The 27,263-nt window shown below is 36.2% G+C and overlaps 1 protein-coding gene across 1 annotated transcript; it reads left to right on the top strand.

Annotated features, from left to right (window-relative positions):
* The first annotated feature begins 24,702 nt into the window (after positions 1-24,702).
* LOC123714440 lies at positions 24,703-26,145 on the top strand. Its single transcript, XM_045668681.1, has one exon. It carries the CDS (start codon positions 24,703-24,705, stop codon positions 26,143-26,145), a length of 1,443 nt encoding a protein of 480 aa, XP_045524637.1.
* The last annotated feature ends 1,118 nt before the right edge of the window (positions 26,146-27,263 follow it).

Below are 27,263 nucleotides of genomic sequence, written 5' to 3' on the forward strand. Positions count from 1 at the left end.
GGTCATAAACAGAACATTTAAAAAATGTGTGCGTTGTCTCAAAATTAACTAAAACAATGAGAACCAGCTACAATACACAATTAGTACATATGACTGACATGCATGGCAATACTTACATTCGTATTATTAGATATAAACTTTATTATATTAAGATATATAAACTCAATTAATTTGAGAAATAAAGCTTAGACATATAACAACTGAGACATAAACTTTATAAACCTGAGATATAAACTTTATTAAATTGAGGTACAACAACACACAACACGTTTATACTGCAATTCATTTGTTTTATAACCATGGCTTTAAACTCTTTAAAATTGGAGTAGACTTCACTTTCATGCTGCAATAAATAGACAAATGACATCCTGCTGAAATCATCCACAAAAAGCAAAAAATACCTGGAATAACTTGGTCTCCATCCGTCCACACACATCGCACACGCATGTATCTTCTCAAGGACATGTGATTGCTTTGTGAAAATAGTAAGTAGTAATGTTTTCCTTCACAGCACACTGTATAATTGAACTCGCTGATGTCTGTTTTTTTTCAAACTCCAAACCTTCGACAGCACCATTTCTCATGTCATTCATATCTTTGCTATTATATGGCCAAGTCTTCTGTGCCATATCACCTCTGATGTTGGAGTTGCTGAAGCCGCGAAACTTTATTAACCTGAGATATAAACTTTATTAAGTTGAGATATAAACTTTATTAATTTGTGATATAAACTATTAAATTGAGATATAAACTTTATTTAATTGAGATATAAACTATATTAAATTGTGATTTAAACTTTATTAACCTGAGATATAAACTTTATTGAATTATGATATAAACTTTATTAAATGGAAATATAAACTTTATTTAATTGAAATATAAACTTTATTAAATTGTGATATAAACTTTATTAAATTGTGAAATAGAATTTTGAAATTGGTCAGATAACGGTTCAATTCGATGATACGCGATCACTAGGTCACGCCTAGATTACACCTGAAGAAGTTACAGTTTCTCAGGATCCCCCTTCACTTCCCTAAAAGAGATCGAGGTTCATATTCATGATATGAACTCTCTACACACAAACGGCAGTGATGAAGACAACTTCATTATACCTTAGCAGGCTAACAAAATTTTTCAATCACTTCTTTGCCAGCGAAGATGACGAACCTATTTTCTAGCGTACTTACCAATACATACTACTATAAGCGACGTCATTTGTAACACCCTAGAGTATAGTTTCGTCATCTTTTGTTTTTATGACCTCATATATTATTTATTAATTAGGAGCTGAGCTTACTTTGATTGATAGACACATTTGATTAAGAGTGGACCGAAAAGAAATCTCTTCTGTGGACATAAAATAAATAATTTTTAAACTAGAGGGTTTATTTTTTGATTCTAAGAAATACATAGTTTTTTAGTTTAGTTTTTTTAGCCAAAATACACATTTTATCTTTTTTGTGGGTTTTGTAGTATTTTCTGTGGACACTTAATAATTAAAATATCTAGTTATCAGTAAAAATTAAAGCTTTGATCTCTGATACTATTTTTGCCATGATTTTTAATCTTTTTTCTTAATAAATGCTGATTTAAACAAAAAAAACGACTTTTTATTTTATTATTTTTGTCATACTGGATTTGTTTATGGGATATATCCCCCATATACCAGGGGAATACCCGTGGGCCGGAAATCGCGTAATATAAAAAAAATATTTATGTATTCCAAATCAATCACACGACAGCCTTATCCTTAATTCATTAAAATTTATATGATTTGACATATATATGTGTTACACTAATAACTAACAAACAAAATTTTATTATTTATTGGTCCTAAATTTAAGAAGTGGACAGCCCTGTTGAGGGATCCGTACAACAATGGCGGGCACTAGTTATCTATTTAAACCTGGATTAGCACTCGATAAACCGTGATTAATGGCTCTGTGGACGGATGGTAGTGGTAGCAAAAGTATTTCTTAGAAATATAGCGTAAATAAATGTTTGATGTTTTGTAACTGCTAGTGTACATTTAGTTTCAAATATTCAAAATAATATATCAAAGAACTGTTCTTAAAAGGTTAGCAACGCACTTTCAAGCCTTCTGCGAGTCTTGCGAGTGTCCAGCGGTAGGAATCACGTAACATTACAAGGCCTGTTACTTAAGAAAAAGATACTGTTTATGTGGGGTAACACAAGCAGGCTTTGTACGAGCCGTATTAGTTCTTTTATCAGCATCACTTAATGGCTGAAAGTCGTCCACGAAGAAAGTGTCTTTAATGTGGGGTCCATAGGCTCAGGGAGGAGTTGCACGCTGAAACCACTGGGCTAACACTGCTCACATAGCTTTTAGTTATATAATGATATATCAATTATTAAGGTGCCACACCTAACGACTGGATGGATAATGAAGTTGCAGATATTTTTTTTTGATTTTATCGCCTAAAGTTTTGTTTGTCAACTGTACAAATGTGGAGCGTATTCAGTGAGAGGCGCGAAAGGCGTGCGGTGTGCGGCCAACAGATAATGTTACAAAAATGTGGATTTGTCAGCAATATTTATTGCCTTGTGGCTTTTATTTCTCTTAATTAATATTAGCTTCTGGTTGCTTCTTTGAACGAGGATTAATCCCAATTTCACCGAGAAGTACACTAAAAACCATCAAAAACAAAACTAATTTAAAAAAAATATTGGTTTATTTTCAAGAGCCTGGTTGGTCGTACGCTTAGATTAATTCTGCTTCGAGTATTATACTGGTGAAAGTCACTATTTGTTTTAAAATCGTTTCTATTTTTTTGTACATACAACAAGGCTTTATCAATATATTGACGAGATAGTGTTATAATATTTTACTCCATACCGACTCCCTCACTTCGTTAAGAGAGACTGAGTGTCTTTTTTGGTCACTGGTGGTCACGAAATTGCTGTTTAAAATATTGATTATGGTTTTTTTGTGATGATAACTTCAACTCCGCAAAGTATGAGGTCTCCTATTTTGAAAATTATTAATAAGTAATGTTTTTTACTGACGTTTATAATTGTACATAAAATTACCGAAAAATCTTAATTACATTTTGATGTTTGATTTTGGTGTTTTGGTATTTTATTTATTTTATATTTTGTTCTAAGATATAATTCTATTTCATTAAACTTGAGAGTCCAACAGTGTCATATGATCGTCTTAGTCAAATGAGAGGAGTCGTAATACCGTTCGGAATATGTATTCAGTATTTATACACCTACGTACTGTACCTAATCTTAACCCGTTTTATATACAGAGTGTTCTTTAATATTAAAAATTAAAAGTTATACTCCTAAAGTAATGAGTTATCTGATAGCTGAATAGTAAAATGGACCAACAGAAAAAACAAACCCAAAATACGAATCAATTTCTTTTTTGACCGCAGTGACCTCTTACATGAACATTGTCGTCTATTACTCATACCCAAGGTCTAATCAGAAAAAAAAACAAATTCCGTCTGCAAAACCAACCTAGGAGTTCTGGTACCTCTTCTTTTCTCTTCTCTTCTTACCTCTTTCGAATTTTTATATTTGCGATTATAACGGATTGAACAGAACCTAATCCGAGCTGGATATATTAGGTAGTGAACTAATCAATTTAAAAAAAAAGCATTGGTCCGCTGTTTTGCTGGTAATTTTTCTGCTTAACAAAAATTCTAGTATTTTTATTTTATTTCTTTATGTAAAATTATATTATACTATAGGTTAACATATATTGTTATACACTTTAGATAAAAGTATTTGTAACATATACCGTTGATATAGTATTATGTATGATGTGGTTAATAAATAAATAAATTATAAATAATATTCTCATATTAGCGCAGGCGTAGTTCATTATTTATATTAAAAAATAAGTTGCAATCATACCCCTCTCGTTATTTTAAAGACTTACTCCTTAAATTAACTAGTTACTTAAAGAGGTTCTAAAATGCGACTTAATTCCAGAATTTTATGAAGCTTTTTACGAATTTAAAATGAAAATATGTTTATAATGGAATGTAATCACAGGTATCACTTATTCCACTTCACTCATCGGCAAAGAAGACAGAGGGTGTAGGCCTCTCTAAATATATAAATGACGACGACAGGCGTTTATGTTTATTCTAAATGTAAGGAATTTGGATCGTTTTTATAGATTTAATTATCACTGATGAACATAGGTATAATTAATACCAATTCCTAAATTGTGAACGCTGCGGAAACTATAGCAATGATGTAAAACACTTTATATAGAAGACATAAATATCTACAAAAGAAAATTGCGATAACACATGACACTTTTTGGATTTAAAAGTCTATTTACCTAAGCTTTGGAACCGCAAAGCACATCTGGTAATTAATAAATTGTGAACCCCTGTACGTTAGGCAGGTTTATGTTAAGACAGTGGGAAACCACATGCGACACAGCACCTGACGATATTGAGAATTAACAGATTCTAGAGATTAGCCCTCGGATAGTTATAGTTTTAATACATATAATTAACTATAGTTAACTATCTATTACTTCGAACAGATAGATATACCATAGTTATTTTATTTAAATAAACAAATCTGTATCGCTACAACCTTTTTAGGTCTCAGATTTCTGTATTTGTTTCACACCATCATACGCAACATTTAAATTATGTTTATGTACTCTTATGTAACATAGTATATAAAATCAAACCTGATCTGTCGATGTCGATTTCTGTGTGATATCCATTTATCGAGGCGTTAAGCACTACGAGGAATATAGGCCAAAAATACATTACAATTTTTAAAACCATTTGTGCAAGTCGAACAAATTGAAATACATTTGAAATCGTTAGAATATTGACAGATTTCGAAACTAATGGACGAGGTTATTTCATATTTATGCTAAACAACAGTTGTAAGCACAATAAAACGATACACGCGGTCGGATTCGATTCAAATTCGATATCGACACGAGAACGTTTTCCACTCGAGCGGGTATCGAATAAGTTGATTACTTAGGGTTTTGAACTATTGTGCGAAATTTATAGTAATTGAATTTTTAATACTTAAAATGAAGAGGGTTTTATTATTTTTCACGTTTACATTGCTATTTGTAATCGATACGATTTAGCAGAAACAGTTAAATGTTAATATTTTGTGTTGTGCTGTTGAAAACGTTTTTATTTACAGCATTGTTTGTTGGCTTTTGGAGCAGTGTTGGCCTAGTGGCTTTAGCGTGCGACTCTCTGACGTCGTAGGTACTATACCTGGCTGTGCACCAATGTACTTTCTTTCTATGTGCGCATTTAACATTAATTCGAACGGTGAAGGAAGACATCGCAGGGAAACCGGATTGCCTTAGACCCAAAAACTCGATGGCATATCTCAGCCACAGGAGGCTGATCACTTGCTTGCCTATTAGATTGACAAATAATCATGAAAGAGATACGTAGGTGCTGAGGCCCAGACCTATAAAGGTTGACTGATTTCTTTATTTATTACAAGTACTGTATGAACTTTTTTACACACTATAAGTCCATATACTGGTAGCTGTGGGTCTGTACCAGTAAAAGCTACAAACAAATAATCCACCAATTCCAAAACTGAACACCAATAGTGAATGCTTCCTGCTACATTCGCGATGTAGATTTCCATCGGGACCTTAATGTAATGTAACATAACATTCGAACAAGCTCACAGGCCTACAGGCTCCAAGGGCCTCATAGCCTAGCGGTTTTTGTATGTGACTGCTGTGGTGAGGGGTACTGGGTTCGATTCCCGGTGCGAGTGCAAGTTTTATTTTAAATTTGTTCTCGGCCTTTGGTAAGGTTGTACGGTACCGGGCGAGTGCTTAAACCGTACATGGAGGGCACGGTCGAATTTCTATAGTATGCAGTCGGCATCGAACATCGAAAGGAGACTGTGTAGGTTTAGAATGTAGCAATACGTTCTAGGCCGAGGATGGAAATTACAAGTGGTCAGTAATTCAACACTGGGAACTACTCGAGGTGGTTTTAGTGGGTATTGTTCACTCAGTCTCTGAATAGCAGAGATTTTGGCGTGGGTCGAGTCCCACATACCCCTGCAACCTTTGAGGGCAGGGGATGCACAAATGCATTTCCATCTCGGATATCAAAAAAAAGGCCTACAGGCTCCACCAACACGTGAATGTCGAGTCTAATCAACTTCTTGACACCAAGTAAAAAGGTTATAACAATTCCGATACGTGTAATTGCTAAACAGTGGTGAGGGGAATAGCTAGAACAGAATGATTTCCCCTTAATAGAGACTGTAAGTAGTGTGACACTTTTTTATGTTAAATATCCTTCTTTGTAAATTAGGTGTATTTTTAAAATCTCGCTCATGGGCATTATCAATGCCATGAGTTGCCTTTTAAAAATTGGTAGGATCTAAGTTTTCTTGGCGTCGGGACGTGACGACCCCATCGCCCACTGGTGAAATAACCTGTGACAGAGGTTATTTCACCAGCGCAATCAGTCAATCCCTTCCTAGTGGGAGTGCCATGCTGTTGCCTCCTGGCTTCAGCCAAACGGGCAGGCACGACCGGGGTAGTACCACTGTCTTTCAGAAAACCGGCGTAAAGTGATACAAAAGGTTCGCCTTCTTGTACTCGCGTTTCGTGCGGTGAGAAAGATTCCCGGAGCCCATCCCCCCCCCCTCTACAAGAAATATGAAGGTGCAGAAGAATCAGAATCTACCCCAGGGGGGTACCACACGCGCTTGCGGTGGAGAATCCCCCTCTGGGCGTCCACCACCGGGACACTCAGCACCCGGTGGTGGACGCACAGGCTGCCCTTCGTATACTGGGGGGGGGGCAATTCTGCGCTCTTTAAAAAAAAAAAATATCGGTCTCGGGGCAAACGGAGCAATCCAACAAAGGCACCCCCATCCACACTCACCGTGGATTTCACAAATATTAGGGGGCTCAACTCCAACATCCACGCTGTCCACTATCATTTAGAGACTGCGAAACCGGCCTTGCTCTTTCTTACCGAGACTCAGATTTCCTCCCCGGCTGATACTTCTTACCTCTCCTACCCGGGGTACAAATTGGAACATTCATTTGTGCCGCGGGCTGGAGTTTGCGCGTACGTCAGAGAGGATATCTGTTCTCGTCACCTCGGGACGCTTGAAGGAAGGGACCTATCTAACCTCTGGCTGCGCGTAGACTGCGATGACCATCCGCGATTCTACGCATGCCTGTATAGGTCCCATAGCGGAAATACCGAAACTGACCGACTCATTGAGCACATCCAAATGGCTACAGATTCCCTGCTCGAAAGGATTCCTACCGCTGAAATCGTGATACTTGGCGATTTTAACGCCCACCATGCCGATTGGCTCGGCTCTGAAACCACCGATCACGCGGGAAGATCCTTTCACGACTTTGCTTTAGCCTACGACTTGACGCAAATGGTCCCTGCGATTACGCGAATACCAGATGTGGATGGTCATAAACCTTCTTTGTTGGACCTTTTGCTGACTTCACATCCGGAGACCTACCAAGTCTCTGTTGACCCGCCATTGGGTTCATCAGATCATTGTGTGGTACGGAGCATTGTGCCGCTCACGCGCCCTTTACGGCCTAGCTTTGCGGGCTGTCGCCGTGTGTGGCACTATAAGTCAGCAGATTGGGACGGGATGCGGTCTTTTTTTGCGTCCTACCCTTGGGGGCCCATTTGCTTTTCGTTGAGTACTCCGGATGCCGTCACTGACTCTGTCGCTGATGTGGTCCTGCAGGGCATGGAACTTTTTATTCCATTCTCTGCGGTGCCGGTCGGTGGCAAGTCCCAGCCTTGGTTTAGGCGTTCGTGCAAAGAGACTTTGCGCCGTAAGCGTGAATGCTATAAAGCCTGGGCAGAAGCGGCGACATCCTGTGATGCGGCTATCGGCGAACGTAAAAAAGCATACAATTCAGCCTCTAGGTCCTTCAAACGGGAAATCGCTAAGGCAAAGTCAGAGCATATTGCCAGGTTTGGTGAGAAATTGGCCCACCTTCCTTCGGGAACTCGAGCCTTTTGGTCTCTTGTCAAAGCTGTTTAAGGGAATTTCTGTCAGCCCTCTATTCCACCACTGCATAGGGAGGATGACTCACTGGCCCATACTGCAAAAGAGAAGGCCGATCTTCTAGGCTGTCTCTTTGCGTCGAACTCAACTTTGGATGATCAGGGGAAGGAACCACCGACATTATTGCGGTGTGATACTACGATGCCTGAAGTTACATTCCGGCAACGTGCTATCCGTAATCATTTATTTTCCCTGGACATCCATAAGTCGAGCGGGCCTGATGGCATCCCCCCAATTGTGCTGCGTACTTGTGCTCCTGAGTTGGCTCCGGTCCTAACGCGCCTTTTCCGGTACCTGTACTCCCTCAACACTGTTCCGAAGTGCTGGAAGACAGCTTTGATACATCCGATCCCTAAAAAAGGCGATCGCTCTGATCCGTCCAACTATCGCCCAATCGCAATAACCTCCTTGTTCTCCAAAATAATGGAAACCATTCTTAACGGCCAGCTCTTGAGGTATCTAGAGGGCAGCCAGCTGATTAGCGATTCTCAGTACGGCTTTCGTCGTGGTCGCTCAGCTGGTGACCTCCTTGTATACCTTACACATAGGTGGGCAGAGGCAATTGAGTCCAAGGGGGAGGCGCTGGCGGTAAGTTTGGACATAGCGAAAGCCTTCGATCGGGTGTGGCACAGAGCACTGCTCTCGAAGCTTCCAGCCTATGGGCTCCCCGAGAAATTATGCAACTGGATTTCCAGCTTTCTCGCTGATCGGAGCATTAAGGTCGTCATCGACGGAGCATGCTCCGACCTTAAACCCGTCAATGCTGGTGTCCCACAAGGCTGTGTCCTATCCCCGACCCTGTTTATTCTGCATATTAATGATATGTTGCAACTTAGCAACCTTCATTGCTATGCGGACGACAGCACTGGGGATACCTTTTACACGGGCCGGGCAGGTATTTCTCGGGCTGTTGTTGATGAGTGCCGGAACAAACTTGTGTCTGAAGTCGAAACTCTTTTACGTGGAGTCTCGGACTGGGGTAGACTAAATCTAGTCCAATTTAACCCCAAGAAGACACAAGTATGCGCGTTTTCCGCTAAAAAAACTCCCTTTGTCGCTACTCCCCTCTTTGAAGGCACTCTCCTTAAAGCCTCAGCTAACGTCGGAATATTGGGCGTTGACATATCGAATAACGTCCAGTTTCGCGGTCATTTGGAAGGGAAGGCTAAATTAGCCTCCAAAAAGCTTGGTGTGCTCAGCAAGGCGAGACGGTACTTCACTCCGGGCCACCGCTTGCAACTCTATAAAGCGCAAATTCGGCCCCACATGGAATACTGTTCTCACCTCTGGGCGGGAGCTCCCCAGTACCAGCTCCTTCCACTTGACCGTATTCAACGAAGAGCGGTTCGAATCGTCGACGACCAATCACTTTCCGTGCGGCTTGATCCCTTGGCGTTGCGTAGAGATGTTGGGTCCCTCTGCATCTTCTACCGCATTTACCATGGGGAGTGTTCAGAAGAGTTGTTCGGTCTAATACCCGCAGCTGAGTTTCATTATCGGACGTCAAGGCAAAATACAAAATACCATCCGTATCACCTCGACGTCCGTCGTCCCACAACTGAGCGTTTTCTAAGGCAGTTTTTGCCGCGCACCACCACTATGTGGAACCAGCTGCCCACTGAAGTATTTCCGAACCAATTCGACTTAGGGTCCTTCAAGAAAAGAGCGTACCAATTCTTGAAAGGCCGGCAACGCACTTGCGACCCTTCTGGCAATGTGAGTGTCCATGGGCGGCGGTATCGCTTCACATCAGGTGAGCCTCTTGCCCGTTTGCCTGCTATTACATAAAAAAAAAATCTAAGTTCAAGGTATACGACGTAATTGACAAACATCGTGTTATCACTTAATAAGGAACTTAATTTTTAGTTGACTTTCAATGTAAGTGTAACTTAGTTGATTAAATAAATGGCGTATCGGCGAATATATAGAACATTTATTCGCTAATGTGTACTTTTAAGAATTGGTAAGGTTAATGTGAAACTGAGGAAAAAAAAGAGTATCGTAGTTTCTTCTGTAAGGCTGTTTATAACCAAGCAAAGAGACAAAAAAAATATCATTTGATATTCATTATAAGTAAATACCTACAATGTATAAGGTTAGGGAACTATTTAATATTAAAAATGACTATATCATATCAAATTTTTTCAAATTACAATTTTATTTATTTTACTGTTCACCACAAATTCTTTTGGCAGATTTTGACGCACACCACCACTATGTGGAACCAGCTGCCCACTGCAGTATTTACGAACCAATTTGACTTTTTCATGAAGAAAAGAGCATACCAATTCTTAAAAGGCCGACAACGCAATAGCGAGCCCTCTGGCATTAATGTGCATTGGTGGCGGGCGGTATAACTTAACATCAGGTGAGTCCTGCCTATTTACTCTCTGTTCTATAAAAATAAATACATGCGTGTGTGCATGAGTGAGTGTGTGGTGAGTGTAATGTATATGATCAAAACAAATATACTATTATTATATTACAAATGAAAAATATCATCACTGAACTGACGTACTGAACTGATACTTTATACGTTTTTCAATTTATTCGGAAATCCCTTAGATAATTAAATAAAAAACCATCTTCTAAATGCAACCGAATCATTAGGACCCCAGCGAAATAAATCATATTTTTAACGTATCGGACTAAGCACGATTCAAATCTAACAAAACATAAATTTAAATTTACAATCACCCTTTGTACCAACCCTTGCTTTAGAGCTGCTTTGTGGATTTATGAATAACTGGTTCATGCTTCTTACTTTGTCTACGTAGATATATTTTTAGACATAGAACCTTATTCAATTATATTATTAGCCATATACCCATAAAATTCAAAATCATTTATTTATATAGGTAACACAATGTACACTTATGAACGTCAAAAACAGAAATGGTAAAATGCTTCAAATTTTACATTTACTGCCGGTTCTCAAATCAAGGGCGTAGAACGGAAGAGAAGAACTGGCAATAACTTTCCGCCACTCTTTTTAATCGCCAAGTTTTTGTTGTACACAACGTTTGTAAGGGGCTGCAACCATGCATGTTCCACATGACATGTTAATTAATAATAATACAATAAATTATAAACAAAGATTTGTCCTCTATCATAGCCACCTGTAAAGCCTAGACTTGCTAGTACGTCACCGACCTTTGAAGATGTAGTGTGAAAGCGTGCTTTGGTGTAGCACGCTAGACTACTGTTAGAATTTCGCATTCTGCCTTAAACTACAAATACAGTTTAAAAGCAGACCTGTCATAAATATATCCAGTACTGGTGGATGGATCGAGTGGAGCTACGAATTGTCCTCCGCCAGCAATCAATTCCGCTGATGATTTTGCTGCTTAACCGTTTCCTCAGAACTGCACCAGTACTGGATATATTTATGACAGGTTTGGGAAGACTGAGAGGTGTATGTATGTAGTGTAGTCATATTTATTTTGTGGTTTGATATTGTTTGTAATATATATTATTATTGTTTAGATGTTATCAATTAATTACAGTGATACATAATAATTCGTTTTCTCTTATCAAATTACGACGCAGATAAAAATAGACCAACCAGTGATTTAGTTAAAATAGTAAGACCTCTTTAGACGAATATATTTACCAGTTCCTTTTAAAAAAGGGCTGGGCCTCAAATTTCTGTTTATATATATATATATATATATATATCTGGGCTTATTATATATGTTTCATCATCATTCGTCAATCTAATGGCTAGTATGTGATCAGCCTCCTGTGCTTGACACACGCCGTCGACTTTTTGGGTCTAAGGCAAGCCGGTTTCCTCACGATGTTTTCCTTCACCGTTCGAACGAATGTTAAATTGCGCACATAGAAAGAAATTCCATTGATGCACAGCCGGCGATCGAACGGTGTTTTGCTCTAAGTTAACTAAACACTGTCCCATTTAATTTTACACCAGACCTAATCTCGTTCCATACACCAAGTGTCAAGTTTGAGAAAAGAATAAAAAATATTCATCCGCTTATCTATAATCTTTCTGCTCGGGACAAAAGGGGATATTTAGCATAATGAGTGACGCAACCGTTTAGAGGAAATGAGATAGAGATATGGTTTAAAACATACTAGAAGAGGACAGAAAACGCTTGAGACAATAATGCAATCTTGTTTCTAGGCCATTTGGTTTAATTAGTGGTAAAGGACAGTGGGAAATTTATTCGCGTTATGTTTGAGATAGTCACTCAAACAAAGGGTTTGTCATTATTCATGTTAATCAGTGGCATCGTTTTAACAATTATTGCCTTTAACACATATATGAAAAAGCAGCCAAATTTTTGAAAAGTACATTATGTTAAAAGAAAGTTTTGTACCAAATTAAAATCATAACGTTAAGTCTTTTGCGAACTAGAGAACTGTGGAATCGACTCCCGGTGGGGGACTTGTCAGAGAGATACGACTATCAATTGTTTAAAGAGTATACTCCTCCCTCAAACGCCGGCAATTTGTGTGTTTCCTTACTAATAAATGTTTTATTATGTTATATCGTAGCCTCAAAGTTTTACAATTGTAGGATTGGCTCCCAATGTTGTAAAAATGTTTCTAATGATTGTATATTTGATTAATAAAATTGTGCCTATGTGATGCCAATTTTAAGAATGAAATTATGATTACATTGTCGCTACTTGTAGTAATGTTTCCTATAGTAAAAAATTAACAACGAATTTTAATTAAATAACTTGCATTATACTAACTTTAAGCGGCAACGTACTTCCTACGTAATTGAACGAAGACCTCTGTGCAATTCAACAAAAGAATGTACCATGCATACGCTATATTACAATTTATATTTTTGTTTTACAACACCATGAACTCAGCTGACAATGTAACGCAGTTTTCCATCGAATTAACCCTACAGAAATGCGAGCACAAAACGCCTCACTGAGGGTGACGCGCCGTAACATTATATTAAGACATTTAACATTTAGTGCCCGAGCTAATGTTCCACTCTAAATTATCTTTTAAATGTCAAACGTTTTGCTGCTTTTGACAGTTGACAATAAATAAATGTCTACATCAATGTAAAGTAGGACTGTGGTATATTTGAGCTATGGTATAGACTTACTAATTTTGTTTATTTATTTAAAAAACACACTAACGAAACATATACAAAACTTACAGAGACCACACTTTTAAAGAGATTACAATGATAAAAGAGAAAAGAAGTTATAAAACAAAAATAAAAGACATTAAAGTAGATTAAGATTTCTACTTTGTAATTGGTATGGTGACGGATTCTCAGTGGCTGCAGAATCTGAAGCCTGAAGACAAGTCATAAAATGGATCTACTAATACTACTACTACTTTTTATAGGATTGCATGTAGATTCCTACACAAACACAGTTTTGTATGTGTTTTATTTGTTAGTTCAAATCGTCTAGCGAACTAAATTAATTATTATTTCGCTGCCATTGACCCAGGATCTCTGACTCATGCACTATAAAAGTAAACTAAGTTACAGAGGCCACTCTTAGCGGCAACTATGACCTGTATTCAAAATCCAATTTACATTTTGACATTTGTAAGTAATACCTAGCGTTAAATTTTTTTAAGTCTGGGACTCAGATTTCTGAGTCTGATAATTTGTCAATCTAATCGATGGTGATCAGCCTGGGCCTGACATGCCGTGGACCTAATACAAGCCAGTTTCTTCATGATGTGTGCACTCACCGTTTGAGCGAATGCTAAATGCACACATAAATAGTCCATTGGTGTACAGCCGTGGGTAGAAGCTTCGACCTCAGAGATGAGAGTCACACACTGAAGCCTCTATCCACAAGTATTATAGTACAATACAAATACTAGAAACATAGTATAACCATATAAACATAGAATTTACAGTCTATAAATTTGGTTCAAATACAAGTTACTAACTTCAACACCGAACTAAATTTTTTATCAATATGCTCAGTTATAAACTTGGCTGAGGCTGAAAGAATCTTGGCAGTGGCGAAATTTGAAGCGAAATTAACAAAAAAGTAGTTCATAAATCACGTGGGCCAGACGGGCCGAGCGACTAGATTCTGAATATGAAATGAGCCACCATTCATTTCAGAGTTATTACATTATACGTTTTGTGTTTGAAGATTAATTTGAATCTGTGGATTTGCATTGAAACATACCGATTTCATGTAACACAATTCATTGGTGTTATAACGGTGTCTTTTACTCTGTATTCTGACTGTTTCGTAGCAAATTTTGTGCTTTGGGGACTTATAAAGCAACTATTAAAATTCATTCAATATAGTGGCAGATACTTTTTGACACGCCATTTGTATACATACTAGCGGACCCGACAGACGTTGTCCTGTCTTAACTATGAATATTGATTTCGGATTGGTATAATTAACTAGAAATGCTTTATTCTTTTGGTATTCCGACATACGAACAGGCGACATATAACTGAAAGGTCATGTGAAGAACATGGATTCAAGATCAATGCTACAAACAATTGGCGAATTTAATTATTATATATGTATTTTATCTATATATTATATTGATAACTCCGATCGAAGCATTTGTTTTAAACTAACGATATTTGCAGCACGCATTCTGTCAATCTAATGTCAAACGCCGTAATAAGGTCACATAAGTTTGAATTGTAAATGCTATTCACTGAAATTTTTTTTTGCTATAGTAACAAAAATACTCTTAAATTTTCAAATATCCGCGCAATTTTCCTATATTTTTCTTAATAAGAACCTTCCATGACCATGCCATGACCAAGGGAAATAGGGATTCATTTATATATATATATAGATAATAACTTTTGAAGCTTCTATAGCGTTGATCAAAATATTTTTCTTAAATAATTTTTAATTGAGGTATATTTATGCTTTACTTACTGACACTGATTATTATTATTACTGACTCAATACTGATCAATCATCAATCTGATAAAAAAAGAGAAACTATTATATTTCTGTAAAGAGCAGTGTTGGCTAAGAGGCTTCAGCGTGCGACTCTCATCTCTGTGGTCGTAGGCACGATCCCTGGCTGTGCACCAATGGTCTTTCTATGTGCGCATTTAACATTTGCTTTGACTGTTGAAGGAAAACGTTGTGAGGAAACCGGCTTGTCTTAGTCCTAAAAAGTTGACAGCGTGTTGACAGGTACAGGAGGCTAATCACTTGCCTGTTATATAGACGAATGATCATGAAAATTTAATTTCTATAAATATATAGTTTTTGAAGTGAAACACAAAGGATGCGCAATTTTTTTTTGAAGCCAGTTTTTCGCTTCATTACGGATGTCCTAGAATTTATTTATTAAAAAAATATCATCCCTCGCCACAATAACGGCATTATTCACCGAGCTTCCTTCCCATTGTACCATTGTTGTTTTTTCCACAACTTTCTCTCTTCATTTGTTTTGTGAAATTTTTCAGAAGCAGGATTTCTTGAACCCATATTTCAAGCTCATATTGTCGACCTTCTATTCAGGCGGCAGAGAATATTTTTAAAATTTAAGACAGTTTTAATTCAACCAACTTTTATGACTTCCGATGTTTTGATAAAAACTTCAGAGATTTCTTTAAAATATGAAATAATTAAGAAATTGCCAAATATATGGCCCTACAACTAAGGGAGCGTTCAAGTGTTACGTCACGCAATTTTTGGAGATTCTTGATACCCCCCCCCCCCCATTAAACGTGCCTTAACGTTTTCTGTATTCAATAGTAAAACGTTTCGTGACCACCCTCATTGACTCTTTATACCTAAAACTTACCATTATGTGGTGTAAGGTACTTGAAAGTGGAAAATAATATCAACAATAACGCGTAATTCAATCCTCGCCCCGTATCGTAACGTTTTACAAGTTCGTTACGTAATACTTGAACGCTCCCTAATAATAACTTTACTAGAAATGGTACTGGGCTAGCGTGAGACTCTCATTGGTGAGGTCGCAGATTCCCTGAGGTGTACCAATGGACTGGGTGAAGGTGAAGCAAAACATCGTGAGGAAACTGTTAGAAAAAAACAAATGATCACGAAACATATACGAGAAAGGTGCCATATTATTTTATAAAATAAAAGAAACAATAGCCTTTTGTACGAGCTAGCACCGTACATGGAGCGCCGCGTCAGCAGTTTACGCAACTATTGCATTTTATAAGGTTTTAATCAGGAGTTCGGCTCGAGCGCTCGGTGTAGGCGCATCGTTATCATATATCAATTATCAAATAAAGTATCAATTATTTACAAATATTTTATTATTCAAATCAAAGTCTGTGTGGGTTTTGTCTCAGCCCATACATCTTTGTGGTCCTTCGAGCCGGATTTTATTCCGGACAAGTTCCTTTTACTTTGACACAATCAATTAAAAACAGATTTAAGTCCGTTTGACGATCCCGAAAAACGCCTCCTCCAGACCCTACTATTCTGCACTTATTTAGCCTTATTGACCAAAACTGTGCCTGCAACCAGTTTTGTTTAATCTTCCCATCTCTTGTACTGTCCGTCTTTTTCCAATTTTTTGGTACTAACTATCCATCTCCACTTGTCCTTCCGAATACTCTTCGTAATATACTATATCTATATCGGGTTCCTAATGTAAATATTTCTAAATGTATCTCTTTTTTATATTTAGTAATCTTCCCTCTATTGCTCTTTGACAAATCTCTTATATTTTCATTTGGATGAAAATATATTATATGGCCTCGCTAAAACTTGCCATGACCGTAAGAAAAATGAAATGTCACAAATTGCCACAAATTGTCACAAAATAATTCTATAATAAACTTTATTATTGTATTTCGTTTAGGTTGTGTTGATATTTATCTTCTAGAATCGTTGACTAATTTAACCACTGACTGGTTAAGCCGAAAGCCCGAATAGGTAATATCGAGAAGTTGTTAGAGCCTTTCAGTATATGGCGTCATCGCAATGATAGTAGCTGTAGATTGTAGAACGGATAGGAAAATAAATTTCTATTAAGTTGGTAGCAACAAGCTCGTGCATCTTTTGATACTTTCTCGTTTGAATTTATTGAATGTCAATTCTTTGTATATTTTAAAAGCTTCAACTATCCCCCATCTCGCACCACATATGTCTAAGTGGGTCGTCATAATTAAAAGTTGGGGCACTCAGCTTGGGGTAGGTTAATGCAATTATACTAGAATTTTTCGCGACATATGGCCGATGGAGCAGCGTTTACCGGCTTGGGGTTGGATGTGGTTTTTCAAGATTCAAGGCTAAAAAATATGTCGATTATCCTACGAAGAAATGTTTTTAGAAATTTCGCCTTAGTACTCGTGTAAGTAAGTTTTTTTTTTAAATTAAAAATAGATAAATGCTTTGCATTAATTTGGCAGTTTTTGATTTTCATTGCGTATAATATACTCTTTTAACATAATAATAAATAAGAAACTGCTTCACTTTTGTAATCGTGAGTTTTCGTACAGTTTAGCAGTAAAATTTCTATACCACACTTAACACACTCGATGTTTAATCATAATTATGAATTTTTGTATTGTAACACTATTTTAAATAATATAAAGCTATGAATGTTGTTTGACTTAAAACTGTGAAATATAAATTAAATAATGTTTTTTTTTAATCCTTTCAGTAATATTATGTAGCAATATATAGTTGTATACAATAAATTTTATTCCAAAAACTTCAACCGCTTTAACGAAGACATTGCACCCTAATGCATGTCGTTTTCATTAGCTCCCCAGAGATCGCTGGGCCCAAACGTACATATGGCGAATAAATGCCCATCAAATTGCGTATGTATTTTAGTGGTATTTTTATTTGAAAAAGTCCTGAATATGTATTTTATCACTAGCACTACATTTGTCGCCTAAGTGGTTAAAGATTTGCCTGTATTTTTAAGAACTGTTTTATTGATTATTTTGGATGGCTAAAAAGACTGCCACATTGGACAACTATTTCGTTACTGCGTCAAATGTCGAAACAGTGTTTATCTTTCCATTCTTCGGTCACGCTCTTCATTTCTGAAGCTCGTGTTTATGGCGCCGCATAACTTCCACCACTCTCCCTTATTTTCAACCAACCTCTACGTATGGGCCTGTAAGGTCCTTAACCTAATCAGTTCTGCGAGTAGGGGATCGTGCAAACACAGGTTCCGCAGGTGACAAAGTGAAGCTGAGTTTTGCCTGTACCTATACCGGTGTTCCATATCCTGACCATATTTAAAAGTATCTTATATATGTTTTAACCGAGATAAATGCTGAAAGAGAATATTATCAATTTGGCTTGTTATTTTTGTGTATATTCAAGCATGGCTAATGCTCCGATCGATCCGAATAATGGACCAATCTGAAAGATCGAGATGTCAAATAATTCGAATTTGTAACGAAAGGGTCCCATAGAAATATATTAAAATCACATTATAGTTTTCAAGATATAAACATACATTTTTGACGTCATACTTTTATGTGGAACCAGCACTACTATGTAGGAACAGCAGCCCACTGAAGTATTTCCGAACCAATTCGACTCCGACAGGAAAAGAGGATGCCAATTCTGGCAACACACTCGCGAGGGCTCTGGCATTGGTGGTATCCCATCAAATGAGTCTCCTGTCAGTTACATCATGTTACATAAATAATAAATAAATGTTAATAAACTATTTAAGATTATACATTTAATTGTCTTAAAAAAAACATTGTTATTTTATACTTTACTGCGCATTTTGGGTTATAATTTTTTTGTTATAAACTAAGATATAAAATCAGTAATGATATTGGTAAAATCCAATATTACATAAAAGAGTAGTCTGATTACAAACAGATAATTGTCCGTCCGTCTGTCTCTGTGGGGCTGTGGGGTGATCATTAGAATTGTGCCGATCAGATGGTGGAACCGCGGGCGCATATGTTGCGTGATTTTAGAGTATACTTCATAGGATTCACTAATTTTGATACTTTTAAATGTCAAATCTTGAAAGATAAATTGTTTTCTGTAATTATGACTCTATTTTATATTATATATGAACGTTGATAGAGTGAAAATTGTTAAGAAAATTTGAAATTGTTGTTGTTGTTTAACAAAATTCTTTATTCAATTATCAAATGGTTTCGATCCATCCCTCATAGCAAATAATACAATATGCATTATTGTACGGCATTGTGCGCAGGTTATTTATTTGCGCATGCGTTGAGAGCATTATAATGACAACTGGTACTTATCAACCTTGTGCTAGCAATCAATTCAATGTGTATTAACAATTTAAATACAGATAAATGACTCTCTTGCGTATGTCAAAAAAGCATATCTATTGGTAGCATTGTGCTTGTCTTTAAGAAAATTTTGTGTTCATCTAAGACTTCGTTTTCTTATGTTATATATACCAAAGGCGCCTCAACCTTTTCGATCTAGGCTTCAGATTTCAATATCTATGTCTTTTCATGATATTCTTTTTCTTTACACGCTTTACATTAACAAATTTGCACAAATACAGAAAGTCTATTGTTGCCAATCCAAAAAACGAACCTACGACTCCAGGGATGAGACTCGCACGGTAAAACCTCTAGGCTAACACTGATACTTTTCTTCTTTTAGATGAATATTAAAAGTTTCCGATTTGTATAAGATCTATTTTATTAAACTGTCCTACGGATCATAAAAAGCTTTCTAAAAAACAGCGTGCTCTCACCATGGACTCTTTATCTATATGCATTATTAGTTTCATACTTTGAAAGAAAACATCGCGAGGAATCCTTAGACCTTAAAATCGACGGAGTGTCGAATATTGTCTTTTGTTGAAATAGCTTTTACACATGAAGAAAAAACACTTTTTGAACGGAGCGGTGACGGTGACCGTGACCACGCACGCTGAAAAGTACGCGATACGTCGGAAAAAATTTAAAATTTAGAATTATGTAAAAAACTATAAGTTTTAATAATAATACATAGCTTTAATCCGTTCAAAAAGTGTTTTTCTCCACGGAGTGTATTAGGCACAGATGGTTAATCACCGTCCTTTACAGAAACAAAATCACGAATACAAATACAGAAATCTAAGCCCAAGACCTAGAGGTTGTAGTTCCACTGGTTTGGCCTTTTGTTTACTAAAAGACCGTTCTTGAACTGATAGAGTTAGACAGGATTTAGATGGAAGACGAGTTGTTTTATACAAAATTTCAAACCATTTCTCCATTTTTTTAAAAATTCATTAGTAATACCTAAGGATTTCGTTAATAATTGAAGTGAGCAAATCGACCCATTGAGGGGCAGAACTCCATAAAAAAATTTGATTCTACAACCATTTATAAAAGTTTCGTCTTTAAACGAATATAATATATATTACCGTACAAGATAATCGTGATCAAACGAGCCAGACATCATGATGTTCTCGTTAGCTATTATTTAATTTATTTGGTGGACACCTCAAAGTACATATTTTTTTGTTAAACACTTTGACTTGAAATTTGTTTTAGAATACGTGCCAGTAACCCTTTTGTACTGAGGTCCCAAGTACCAATCATACGTAGGTTATATGAATCTTTTGACGGGTAACATGTCGCATATGTTAATGCATCATGAGGGCACATTGTCCACGGCTTTTACACCATATGGTGCTAAATTTTACAAACAAGTGCGTTTGAGTAAGCGTCTCATATATAAACGGACGAGTCGAAGCGTTTACAAGCCTTGGAAACGCTTATAAAATGTAATTGAAGCCATTAAACATATATATATTAAAAAGATTTATTTTCATTTAATAAATATATTTACATAAACACAGCAGTGTTATATACATACTGAAGATTTAAGAAAGTTTATTTAAAATTGTCTATAACGGGTATAACTTTCATTAATTAATTGTAAAAAATTAATAAAAACTGTTTTTTTTCATTATAACAATACCTCACAATGTGTAGGATTTAAGAATCCTTTTAAGCAACCTGTTAATCCCAGCTCTTGTATATCAAATATAAACGATAGTATGTAATATGCCTTTTTCATCTCTACGTAACGAAAAAAATATATATCAACAATTGATACTACAGTCTATCACAAGGACATAAAATTCATTTTTACTTAACCAATGTCAAACGATTAACAGGCTAGTTGATCCAGAATTGAAAGGGCATGATTATCGCAATTCAATGGTACACTCCATCAACTTGCAAAACCATACAGAGCATTATGGTAGTTACCACTAAGTGTTATGGGTCAAAATGTCACAAGCGTTTTACAATTTGACTGTACGTAACCATTGTTGAAATCCACATGACATATGGTGCCTTGGTATTAGTTCTCTATACATTTATGGTTAGGGCTAAACATATTTTAATAGATTAAAGTAGGTGCTTCCACGGATTAAGAGATTATACATTATAATCAAAATATTTGCAGGGTAATAAAAGTAATGTTCTTCGTCATCGTTTTATATTATTTTCGTTAAACTGTTACTGGGCATAGGATACCAAATTTAGTTAGACAGAAATTTAATGCTTGTTATTATATGATATTACGCACATACAGTAGGTATACCATTTGCCACAGATCTGCGTGATCGCGTGCCTGATGGGCTGGTATGATGGAGGAAACCATCTTGCCAGCTTAGTTTTACTAAGTAGGTCTGACACCTGGACAAAATCTGGACTGAATCGTGCTCTAAGACTTTAAAATACACAAGCAATAGTCTATATATATATATCCAAATGCTTGATTCTGCAGCTATCTGTTTTTTGATGAAGCTCCCTTTAAATGAAGTTTTTTTATATAATATATAATGTTTTTTAAATTAGATAGATACTTATAATTAACAATTAATAGTATGTCTAAAAGATTGTTTATTATACCTTATCCAATAAATTATATATCATAAAAACACTAACATTTCTCGTAAACTCAATCAAGTTCCTCCCAGGACAATTGAAAGAATATTAACTCGGAAGTAATCTGTCACAGAGAAAGCTCTGGAGGTCGAAACGACAATCCAACTCGCAGATGTGACCTCTGACTTGAGATCATCACTCAATCGCTTCCACCATGAGTTAAATCGTTTTGTAATGTACTTTTATTATTGTTTACTTGGAAAATGTATATAGACCAATTAATATCTGTCATGAGAGACAACTGCTTTATTTGACAGTTGGAACGATTTTGACAATTGACATTATAAAGTTTATTTGTGTAGTTTCGGCTGAATATGATTAAAATATTGTGTTTTCATTTAACACATTTGCGGAGAAATTAATAAAAACATCAAATCATGTGTTTTTAAAGAAGAGCGAAACTTCCCTGTCACAGGTCTCTGACTTACTAGGGAGGCCACAATCTGAATTCAATTGTACATATAGCTAAACAGATAAAGAATTTTGAATTTTGAATGTCTGAATTGAATGAATTATGTAATTCGGGATATATCATGCGTTCGAAGTCCAATTAAAATATGCCTTAAATTATAAAATCTATATGAATCTCTTTACAATTGCTTTTTTGTATAGGACTGGACATTATCACACTTGGCGTTAGTAAGATGCGGCCTATCTGAGGGCACGCTTGTCCAGGAGATACCTATGTATCCGCCGCTTGAAGGCACCAAATTGAAATGTTTGCCAATCAACCATATCAGCTTATTACCAAAGTTGTAGTATCGGTTAACGTGATCTGAAATACACAATAACTCAGCATTATAAACAATTAGCGCCCCCAACACGTGACTCGAGACAAATTACGTGCCTACTATTACTTATCGGCAGATCTGATTTATCTCTTAAATTTTAGTGTGCAGATATGTACGGAATAATTATATTAGAAAAGTTTATTATACATAACAAAAATATTATTTAGTTAGAAAAGAATGTCCAGTAACCCACTTTCCTGTGTCGTCAGCATCTAGTATCTACCATTTGAAATGTTATCGCTACTAGACATAGCACCATAACACTGAAATTTTATAATTTAACTTTTGCTGCAAATTTTTTTTATGTTTCAGCATAGGTCAGGTTGGGAAGATGTGGTTTAAGATTCTAAGTGGATGTATAAAGTTATTAAATTGTAGATTGTATTAAATTGATCCTAATCCTCTTGATTGGATCCTCTTGGATTGATTCTCCAGTTCAAACAATTTGTATGACTCATAATTTGACGATTAAAAAGAGTGGCGGAGAGTTTCTTGCCAGTTCTTCTTGCCCTCTACGTCCTTGACTTGCGAGCTGGTAGTGAATGTAACTTTGGAATAAATTTAACACATTTTCTGTTGACGTTCATAAGTGTACTAAGTTACCTACATGAATAAAGTTATTTTGAGTTTTAGTTTAAGTCACTTTTATTTATTTTATCAACATTTTTTTACGTTACGAGGATATAATTGACTGTTATATATTTTGATATTATAAACACGCCATTTGTATGTTACCCATGTATGTAAATGTCTTTGACATTCACTTAAAACGAAGTTGAATTTTGAAATAATTATTTGAAAAATAATCAGTCTATCTATCATATCTATCAGCATAATATGGATATTTAACTCATTAAATCAACATGAAATCTCATTACCAAATGCTAATGAAAATAAATGGAACAGATTTCATAGCGCGAGAAAGAATGACCAAAAATGGCAAAAAAATCTGATAAATTGCTTTCCTTTAACGTCTGCGCCCATCTTATTATCGTTACCCACTACCGAACAGACCTCATTCGAGACTTCTTTCATTTATATTAACTAAAATCTGCAAGCGAGTTTCATCTTTCACGGGTTTTAATAAAGCATATTTTCATTTAACATTGACACATTCACTGGAATCTACGTTATTCACGCAATTTTCAATCTTGCTAGCTTACAAATAGAGTGTATTATTGCTAGGCATGTTGGCCTAGGATATCAATTTGAGAAGAAGCGTCTGTGTTAATAGCATTATTCGCAATCTCATCCATACACTCGGGGGTTAGGCCGAGGATATCTTTTTTTATGCCACATATAAAACATATTTATTGCAATCATAATAGTCAGAGTTTTTTCTAGCACCGTGTTTTGTGAGATAAACAGAGGATAATGATCAAAGTAACTTTTACTGTCTTATATTTTAGTTTTATTGTCATATTGTGGACAAAGTTTTTAGATTAATCCCTCTCTTACAAACAAAAACAAGAATGTTATAGACGAATAATAAAAATAAAGCAATTGCAACTCGGAACTTCCTCAATATTACTTTTAAAAGTCATTAAAATCTTTTACAAAAATTTGTATCTCCATTTACAAATTTACCCGCAGAAATATTCTTATAGATACTAAAGAAGATACAGATGCGAAATCGGCTTTCAACTCTCGACATCATACTGTCTTTGTCAAGCTGACCCTACCACAGTTCAATCCGCTCAATTCGGAGCAATTTTATCTTAAACCTCTGCTAGAGCTCACGCTCACTATGGTTCACAGCCTTCTATTGGACCAACACTTTCGAACACGCCTTTGCCGTGTTCCCATTGGTCGTTAAGCTCCGCCTTCAAACTTTGAAGCAGTAAGTTAAGGGTTGTTCGCGCCCCGTTCGCGTATTTTTCACCCTCGATATACGCTCGCATTTCGTAAATATCTATCGAGCGAGACGCACGCTTCTTTCGCTAAATACATCGATATAAGTGAAAAAGTTTTCGTTCAAAGTGTGATATATTAAATGAAGAAACAATGACAATGGACATTCAAAACAATTATCAAAGCTATAAAGAGCAATCTCCGAATTCTAAAGAGTCTAATCTAAATATTGAAAGTGCGCGAACATCACAAGTTAAGACCGATATGCAGTCTACAGTGATAACTCCAGGCAAGACCTCCAAACGGTCTTTTGATGTGGCCTTTCTCATGATGCCCGACGAAAAACCGCGACAACTACCACCTGAAAAGCAATTAAGAGTGTCAAAGCAGATATTTAAGACTGAGGAATGGGAACAGTCTTCGCAGCGACTGTCAGAGATGTACAAACATAGCGATTACTCCAACGACAACACTTTGGACTCGAAGGACGATGATGACAGAGCACGCATAGATAACAATATGTCGCCTGGATTTGGCTCCGATGGAAACATCGACGTTGGCATCGACGAATTTCCAAGTAAGACCACCTACGGTAGCGATTCTGAGTCTTCTGAAAAGTCGCGAAGTCGCCCAAACTCAAATGATAGCGCAACAAGACCGCCAAAATTTTTGCCTGAATACAAAAATAAAATATTTGACGATCCCACACTTATAAGCGTGCAGACTAGAGCTAGATATGAAAATAGATTTTTCGCTAAGCAACCAGAAGTTTCTCCAAAAAGTGCATTCACCAAAGTGTCAAATTTCGGACTTCGATCACCTATTCCGAATCCATCTGTTAGCCCCGACAATCTGCTTTACCAGAATTCTGTAAGCCCACCACTTGCGACATCACCTCCAGTAAATAGTTTCAACAAATCGGGGTTTAACAATCTGCTAACACCTGCTCATTTATTAAATGGGCAAAACTTCTTCAAGGCCCACAACACACAACTAACGTCACCTACTTATTCTGAATCGGTTCATATACAGCGCTCCACAGTTCCAATAAAGACCATTGACTATCAAACAAAGTCTAACACAAAGGTTTCACCAAATAAAATGAATTTCCTGCCATTTAGACCAGAGCTTCCCTACCTCCCTGGCGGTTCATCATATCCTTTTGGAGTTCAGAATTTTCAACAGTCAAATGCAGATTTTATGAAGTTTCAAACGCCGCAGCGTGAGCCTGTCAATCCACTCATAGCCAATCCTGCAGCTGCAATATTAAGTACTTTATTACCTTCAACTCTGGCAGCTTTCTCTTTGCCCGCACAAAATGTGTGTGCTAAATGCAATATAAGTTTTCGAATGACGTCAGATCTTGTGTATCATATGCGAACACATCACAAGAGCGAGTCAGCTGTGGACCCCAATAGGAGGAAGCGGGAAGAAAAGCTGAAGTGTCCTGTTTGTAATGAAAGTTTTCGTGAACGACACCATTTGACGAGACATATGACAGCACATCAAGACAAGGAGGGCGATATGGAGGATGTATTGCCGTCTCAGTCTTATAATAAGAAGAGTAAACACTGTTTCTCCAACGTGCAAAAGTAGATTTTAACTAAAATTTCATGGTCTCATACACGCTAGAATTGAAAAATTTCTTTCCCCGCCTGTTAGTGTTGTTATTGTTATAAATCACTCCATTGTGCAATATTAGTGTTAAGTATTTATTTTGTATATAATAGGTCTAGAAATTATGACTTAATAAATTATATCACATTATTTTAGTGGTGTTATTTTACTTCATTCGAACTTATCTAAATGCTTTACAGAAAATTAGGACAAATAACTTTTAAAACACTTTTTTATATAAGATTTTTTAATAAAATAACATTGCAACATATAATGATATTCTAAAACAATAAATGTAACAGAAATTTATATTGAATAAAAATATTATTCACTTAAAACTATAAAAGACTTAAAATAAATATTATTAGTTCTTTTTCAAAAATCTTTTCTACGCTTAAAGAGACTGTTGAAATTAAATATCAGAACTCTAGGCAAACATTAGGAATGTAGCGAATTAAATAAGTAATTAACATAAATCAATAAAATCAGTACAATATATTATAAGTAGTTATCTACCTTTAAAGAAACATAGAAGTTGAGAAGACTCTGGTCTAGTCTTGTTTCATCACCCAGCCAAAATAATTCCAGGTTTCATCCACGATAGCTGGAACTCTTTCACAGTTCACATGACTAGGTATCCTTTTACGAATTAGGGAAGTGGGGATCCCAGGGGAAATAATGTTTTTCCCTTAAATGCCATGGGCCGCTGTAGCCTTTTATTGTTTTCCCATAGGCTGGTTATGGTTAGTTGGTATTTTATAATAAATAATTAAAAACAAACGATTCTTTAATAAAATACCACCTAACTATTAAGATTATAAGAGTTTATTTCATTAGCACAGTAGGTACACTATTTTTCGCGTCATCCGAATTTTCCCATAGTAACTTGTCATGGTAATCATCTGCTAATAGGAATCTATAGAGACACTAACGAGGCGTAGCGTTGCTAATCTTTAACTAGGGTGAGTGATAAAGCTATCAACATACCCTAATATGAAACTTTTCTTCCCACTTGTGGTTAATATTACAATTGTTATGACGTTATGCTGAAAAAAATATTCAGTGTTTTTAAATACTATTCAGTCCCAAATATATTA

Source organism: Pieris brassicae, chromosome 9, assembly GCF_905147105.1.
Source record: "Pieris brassicae chromosome 9, ilPieBrab1.1, whole genome shotgun sequence".
In the NCBI taxonomy this organism is placed as follows: domain Eukaryota; kingdom Metazoa; phylum Arthropoda; class Insecta; order Lepidoptera; family Pieridae; genus Pieris; species Pieris brassicae.